General features: G+C 37.4%; 1 protein-coding gene across 1 annotated transcript; it reads left to right on the forward strand.

Annotated features, from left to right (window-relative positions):
* The first annotated feature begins 591 nt into the window (after window positions 1-591).
* Window positions 592-7239, forward strand: snrnp27 (small nuclear ribonucleoprotein 27 (U4/U6.U5)). The gene is made up of 6 exons (XM_088411056.1): window positions 592-771; window positions 3612-3744; window positions 4502-4602; window positions 5509-5588; window positions 6318-6382; window positions 6897-7239. The coding sequence occupies exons 1-6, from the start codon at window positions 735-737 to the stop codon at window positions 6949-6951; spliced, it is 471 nt and encodes a 156-aa protein (XP_088267182.1). The 5' UTR covers window positions 592-734; the 3' UTR covers window positions 6952-7239.
* Window positions 7240-7646: the final 407 nt, after the last annotated feature.

Genomic DNA, 7646 nt, shown 5'->3' on the forward strand with positions numbered 1-7646 from the left:
GTTGACAGAAATAAGGCCAGGTAAGTGAAAAATCACCAGACACCGGGTTAACATGTCGGAGAAGTTTGCAAATGTTACGACACGAGCAGTCCTGGTAAACAAACAAACAAACAAAAATACAAATAATAATTAAAAAAAACAGGAATGACTACTGATGGTACGTTCAAGAACAACCCGACTCTTTTGAACAACTCTTCCCAGTGAACATCTGAACAGAGTCTTTGGGAAAGAGCTGTTCAGGCTTTACCTGTGGAACAGGCTAAAAACAAAACAAAACAAAACAAAAATACACCTGCTGCATTGCACTTCGCACTGTTTTATGGTTTAAAGGAAAGGAAAATGGTAGGACACAAAAAGCCACATAGCGACGGAGGAGGGGGGAGGAGGAGTAAACAAACCCAGTTTTTTTGTAGCTCACACTGCCGACCCAGTAGAAATGCAGCCGGCAAGATTTGATAGATGCGATTGCTTTTGTCCCCCCGGTTGCCCTCAGCTCTTTCTCGTTCTTGACAGCATACTTGGGGACCTTGCCTGCTTTCCTCTCGTTACCACACAACGCGATGCACATCCAACACGATAGGAGGCGCAGTAGAAAAAAAGACAACCGGAGGTTGCGTAGACACAGCGGAACTTTCTCAGTAATGGTGGCAAACAGAAATTAAGATATTTCGAGTAATTCTTCGTCCTGTGCGGGTTTCCTTCGAGTCTTTCACTTAATATTTGAACAGTTAAAGATGGGACGGAGTAGGAGTCGAACTCCTCCGAGGCGTGGTAAGGAACTATGTAATGATTTTGTACGTGGTTTGCACTGGTCGATTTGAGAACGTTCGAGAAATCTACATTTGTTGTTTTTAATTCATTTGCGTCCTCTAACTTGTCATGTCGAGTCTGATATTCCTGCAGTGAGCAAATGGTCGTTATTAACAAAAAATCGTTAGTTTTAAAAAACTCACTTTTCGTAAGATTGAAGGATAAAATAAAGAAAGATGGTGAGGGAGAACCCACGCACAGTGGACAATTCAAGGCATAACTACCAGCCACCATATCATTGAATGTACACTAACCCAGTTGTGGCCAGCATACTGCAATCACGGTAATCGCTGATTCTTTCCTTTCTTGAGGTATTGCAAAGATTGGAAAACAATGAAAAAATGCTCAAGAATACATCTGATGATGCTCAGTACACACGTATATATGTTACATGCTGCCAATGTTGTACATAGATGAAAACCGGCACTAAAATAGTACAAGACTAGTCAGTAATATTTGCATACAGTTGTTCATAAATATCCACTATCATTGTTTAAATTGACAATATGTAATATTTAAACTGTTATTCTTTTTTTTCATTATAAATGTCAATAAGGTGTAAATACATTTTGTCTGCCCAACCAACATGAGGACAGTCATGCTTCTTTCGGCTAAGGAAAGCGAAGGAGGAAAACTTCACGTTTTGTATGTCAGGTTGTGCCTTGCTTGCAGCTGAGTGAGTTAACAGAAAAAAAGGAAACATATGGTTTGTTTGACAATTGTAAATAGATGAAGGAAGAGAAGGGGGTGTGTAGAAGAACTAAATGGTTTGTATGCCAATCGTAAATAAAATGGGGGTGGGGGGGCACTCCACGCAGACCGCTGCACAATGATCAGATGATCGGTTTGGGAGTTAGGACGAGTAGTTATCCTACCACACCAAATGCAAAAGAAAAGAGCAGCAAAGACATCGTGACACAACAAGAATTGACCTTAACCTGTAGCTTTCCTCTATCACGGACGGCTGGTTAATTAACTGCCTGTTAATTCTTGTGTGTGCGGATCACTGTCCTCCATTCTACTTGACTGATGAGAGTTGCGTTTTCATTTACTATACGTCCGTGTAAACACAAGAAAACTAACTAGTGTTAACATATTTGCCCAAGTTTTGTAGGTTCCATGCTGTTATGCACTGAAACCAATGGCGAATTCTATTTGTATTAACGAAATGAATCCGTTCCACGGTTGCTGGGCAGTCCAAAAACTAAGCATTTTTCAGCTGAAATAATGAGCATAGGTGTCGAACTCCAGTCCTCGAGGGCCGGCATCCTGCATGTTTTCCGGTTTTCTTTCCCCAACACACCTGATTCAAATGATTAGCTCATTAGCAAGCTCTGCAGGAGCTTCAAAATGATCCCAATCATTTGAATCAGGTGTTTTTGAGGGAAAAGGTTTGAAAACATGTAGGATATCGGCCCTCAAGGGTTGGAGTTCGACACCTGTGAGCTAATGCATGTAAAACCCCAAGCAAAAATATCAAAATTGGACATACATATTAAAAATTGGTATCAAAATAGTATAATAAGTGCTACTTGTATACAGTGATCCCCCTACAACACAAACAAACACATAAACAGAATAAACACTCATCGCTTACTAAACATAGGCAGTAGCGTGCGTTATCAACATAAATGATAATAAACTATAAATATGAGCTTACATTGTCATTCACTACGTCACTGCAACGAGCCGAATGACGCACAGAGAACGTAACACAGGAAACGAAAATGCAATGCGACCTGACAAATTAAAAGCATATATTTCAAAATAAGATAAAAAACGTCACGAACTCTAAAGCTTGAAGAATTCTTAACATAGTTATTAACTAATATTACTTAGTTATTTGATAAATACAGTACTGTATAGTGTACTTTTTTGCTTTTTTCAATTTTTTTCCATTTTTGCGCATTTTTTAAATTATTTTTTATCTTGAAATATTTTAAATTTTTCCTGGAAAAACCCGCGAAGTACTGAGACCGCGAAGTAGGAGGGATCACTGTATAATATACATGTATACAATTAAATAACATAATAAATAAAAAGAAAATAAAGGATTTATTTACCTTCAAAGTGACATGACGAGCTTGTTCTAGCCATATTCACTAGTGAGGATAGCCTAACATCGGCTAGCTTAGTCTTCTTCGTATTTCTTGATTGTCTCCAGCTTCGTTTTCATAGTAATCCTCTTCTTATTTCTCTCTTTAACATCATTTGCATCATTTACAGCTTGAGACCCATGGTTAACCAATTAAACTTTGAATTAAGCACTAAAATGCACTATAAATACTGTATCATATTGAAAGCACTCTCAAACGAGATCAAGTCTTTGGACAGCCATCTTTGTGACCCGTGATGCTGACCAATAGTAGATCAGTATCTTAGGGAGTTGTGACACCGACCAATAGCGGACCAGCATTGTAGTGATGTAAGCAGTGACGTGTGTAGTGACGTATGAGCGCGTTGCCCCAAGTAGACATGCCTGCACACTGACCGCCATGTTTGAGAAGAGAAGTTTTTAATTTTATAATGCCTAAAGCAAAACAAATGCCGTAAAGAGGGGACAAAAAAAACATTGGGGTCCATATCGCAAGGTGAAATAAATGGTTGAAGATAAGGCAGGGACGTCGTAAACTGGGGGTCCACTGTATGTGTGTGTGTGTGTATATATATATATATATATATATATATATATATATATATATATATATATATATATATATATATATATATATATATAAAATCTCGATCTTGACCAGATTTTGGGTTCAACTCTTTGTTAACTCTTACCGTATTGCCTGCAGAAAGGAGGCGCTCTCGCTCAACTTCACGAGAACGTGATCGAAGGAGAAGGGAAAGGGAAAGGGATCGGTCACGAGATCGTGACAGGGAAAGAAGACGAAGTCGTTCCCGATCACCCCACAGGAGACGTTCAAGGTGAGGAGATTTCTTATGCAATTTTAAAGTTGAATTCATTTTGTGTTGTACAGTGGAACAGACTTGAAAGGATTTTACTAATATGGATGTTCAATGCTTTATTTTTTTTAAACCGATACCAGTATGAGTACTTTAATTTTGAGAAGAATATTCTCTTATTTGAAAGCTCATATTTCAATATTCAATTTTAAAATGATTGATGTGTTGTAGTTATGTGGTTGATGTGGCTATTCCAAGCACACTTTACACTTGGTCATATTTTCATATGATGGAAAATGGTGTCATTTTGGTCAAGAAAATAATCGCTAGTTGCAGTTTAATAAAAATAGAAAGACATTTACAGAAGGATCGGTTTCTATTTGCCTATGGTACGCATTAGCTAATTACCATAGGTTTCTTTTGTCCGCCAAACGACGATTTCGCCTTATGATCCCAACTTCGGAACAGATTAATTTCATACGGCGTGGGTCCACTGTACTTTGCATTACGTTCATGTTTGGTTCAATATTTTGCGGTGAAATATACAATTTTTAAAAAGTGTTTAAACACGTAGATGATTTTTAACAAGGTTAAAACCTAAAAAAGAAATGATTAGGGGCACCCTCTACTCTCTCAGATTTTCACTTTTTGTGGGTGGGTCTGGAACATATGCTCCAATGTAAATGGTGGTTCAATCACTGTACTTCGAGTTATTCTTGGTTGGTTCCACTCAATAGTTGAGGTAACTCGTCCTGCAGCTATCTTTTTCCCTCTGCAGGTCTCCTCGACGCCATCGCTCATCCTCTCTTTCACCCATGAGGCAAAAAGACAGACGAGAAGATGAACGTAAAGAGAAGTCAAAACCCATTCAGATATCAGGTATAAAAAGTATACTGTGGAACTGCCATAGACGAAGTTTGAATTTCAAAACAAATGTTGCCAATGTAAATATCGTAGAAAAATTTGAATGTGTCCTAGACCTATAGTGCCAATGTGTTTTTTTTTTCTAACGCTGATCTGATTTAGCCATTTTCAGCATCAAACAGATAATATATAATATATCTCACTTGATAATATTCATTTTCATATGCATTTCATACGTTTAGGAACACATTTTGTCACTTGCTGTCAAATGAAAACGACAATGCATGTGCTCCAAGCTCAGGTAATGACCAATCAGGGCTCAGCATGCTAACGTCACATGACCAAACTCAGAAAACAGGTGACATCTTATTGGTTGTTATTCAAGCCTTGGGCACATGAAGTCATTTTCAGTCGACGGCAAGTGGCAAATAGTGTTTTTTGAGAGTCCATGTTGAAATAATGTGGATAGCAAATGAATTTTGAATAAAAATGGTAACTTTGCTGCCGAAAATAGCGAAAACAATGTGTTATTTTGCCAGTCTGAGTCAGAAAATTATGATTATGACATTACGGCCAGTCCTCAGTTTTGCATAAAATGTGAAATATTTGCGATCCGGCCGTTCAGATCTGTGTAAAGTTAAATTAAAATAGAGAATGTAATTTAATAAAAATAAAATAAAACTACTGACCATGTTTAAGATGTCTGAGCACAAAAGAGGCTAATTGTTCAAATGAGCTGTATGTTGAGTAGCTAAGCGATGTTATCAGCTTCATGTATCAGCCTGGAAAGATGAACTTGTATGTGGAATGCCCCAGACCTTTTCTCTTTTTTGCGGACATGGAATCGACATTTTGTCCTCCACTTATATGCACCACTAATGGAAGTCACACACACACTTTTATTTTTTATTTATTTTATAGCTGAGGACATGCAAGGCAAGACTGAAGAAGAAATTGAGATGATGAAACTAATGGGATTTTCATCATTTGATTCTTCTAAGGTACGTGTGTTTATAGCCGGCTGCAGGCTTTTCTGTCATTCTGATTAAAAGCATCCCAAAAGCAGGTGTGTCGTTCACATATTCCATTAAATAGAACAGCTGTTTTACACGCAGAGATCGTTTAGACGTTTGTCTATTTCATCACTGGAATTGTGATTGTTGTAACACATTTATTAAAAAGCAACAGCTTTAGTAAGTTCACCCTTTGCACATGAGCAATGGTAGGACGCGACCATTTTCAAGTGCGTAAACAGCAACACTAGTATGCAACGCATGCGCAGCCTGGCTACTCTGACTTTTTTACGGAACACTTGTTTGGATTGTCAAAATGACTACATACATCCAACATTTTACCGCTTACATGAATACAAATATTGCTTACTTTTTATGTATTTTGTCTTACTTTGGAATTCCCACATACTTCATGAAGAAAAAGAGAGATATATAGAGAACTTTACTTAGTTATGCTCATGAGATTGATTAACAGAGCAGAATTCAGAACATGAACATTCCTTAAAGAAAGCATTTCAACAAGTGCTTGCCGGTCCCTGAAAAAGCTTTACTACCATGAACCCTGCGGCCAAAAGGTTAGCGACAACTCTTCTCGAATATCAGGAGGATTGGACATGCACTAGTTTTCCCCAGCATTATTTTAACGGTGATTGTTTTCTGATGAATTCAGATAGAGTATTTTGGGAAATGTTGGAAAAATCATGTCTTTTCTTTCAGGGCAAGAAAAGCGAAGGAGCTACCAATGCATATGCTGTCAATACCACCATGAAAAGAAAATACAGGTATGACAAGATCATATATATATATATATATATATATATATATATATATATATATATATGAACACATCACCCGTTTCCTGAGTAAATGTACTTCTAAATGTGCTATTACATGATATGATATTGTCACTCGATATAGGCAACAATCCGTGCAGTTGACATAAGCAAAGATGTCAAAACACAAATGACCATAAATTAAATTATGTGCAAAAATATGAAGTAGAGCTGTTTGAGTGAAGGAAGTTATGCTTACTGTCAGGACTTTCTACCTTGTCGCCCAGCTGTCACATAAGTTATATGTTTTGGTCTGCTGGATTAAAATGTCAAGTTTTAAGTGTGCCATCACTGCAAGCATTTTACCGCTATTGTCAATATGGCCAATCACCTCTGCAGGTGTTTCTATGCCGAGATTCCAGCTTTCTGATTGGTGCATGATGATGTCATCTGCAAGTGTTGCGAGGGTAACAGTGATGTAATGTTTTTTTTTTTTTTAATCTTTTTTATATTTATTTTCAAGGCAATACATGAACCGAAAGGGTGGATTTAACAGACCGCTGGACTTCATCGCCTGAAACCCTTTTTACCACTTCACGATTGAAACATACTTTTGTTGTACTTGAGGAAATAAGGATGTTTGCTTTTATTTTTGTGACCTTTGGTTTTGTGGGATGCAGGACTTTTCCCATGTGCGGTTTTGATTTATTTGTGACATGAATTAGTCTGTGATTTTGTCACACCACATTTTAGTATTGATTGTGGTCAGCATGAGAGCTATACATTATTTGAAGGCTCGTGCTGTTCTCGGGTTACATGTAAGTCTAGAAATGTCAAACAATTCCAATAAAACGTTTTAAAAGCTAGTCCTGACCTGTTCTTACTTGCCTTTAAGTGAAACATCTGGGTGCAAAAGTATGTCACTGAACACAAACACCAATTATGTCAACAGTGTAGTCATTTTAGCGAATGATCAATAAACAGATGTTATGATAAGAAATCGACATGCATATATTTATAAATGAAAAAAAAACATTTTTTTTTCTTATAATGTTTCGTCATTCAGTACAAAAACGTAAGTCACATTTTTTCAGTCACAGCGTATTTTCTGAGCACTGCGTTAAAATGTGGCTGCGTTTTGAAGTCCGCAAACCTAGTAATGCGCCTGCGACGATAGAGCAAATTAAGATTGGAAGAGCATATAGCGGATATCTACCACAAGACAAACAACACGTTAAAGAACCAATCATAACCCTACACCGCAAGAGTGAAC

The sequence above is a fragment of the Hippichthys cyanospilos genome, chromosome 1, assembly GCF_059441005.1.
Source record: "Hippichthys cyanospilos isolate Australia breed blue-spotted pipefish chromosome 1, RoL_Hcya_1.0, whole genome shotgun sequence".
NCBI lineage: Eukaryota > Metazoa > Chordata > Actinopteri > Syngnathiformes > Syngnathidae > Hippichthys > Hippichthys cyanospilos.

Bases quoted from the DNA above. Each gene is read 5' to 3' on its own strand.
- snrnp27 (XM_088411056.1), top strand. From the start codon at position 735: ATGGGACGGAGTAGGAGTCGAACTCCTCCGAGGCGTG. The intron at 3,745-4,501 runs GTGAGGAGATTT...TTCCCTCTGCAG, and splicing joins CCCCACAGGAGACGTTCAAG to GTCTCCTCGACGCCATCGCT. The intron at 6,383-6,896 runs GTATGACAAGAT...TTTATTTTCAAG, and splicing joins ACCATGAAAAGAAAATACAG to GCAATACATGAACCGAAAGG.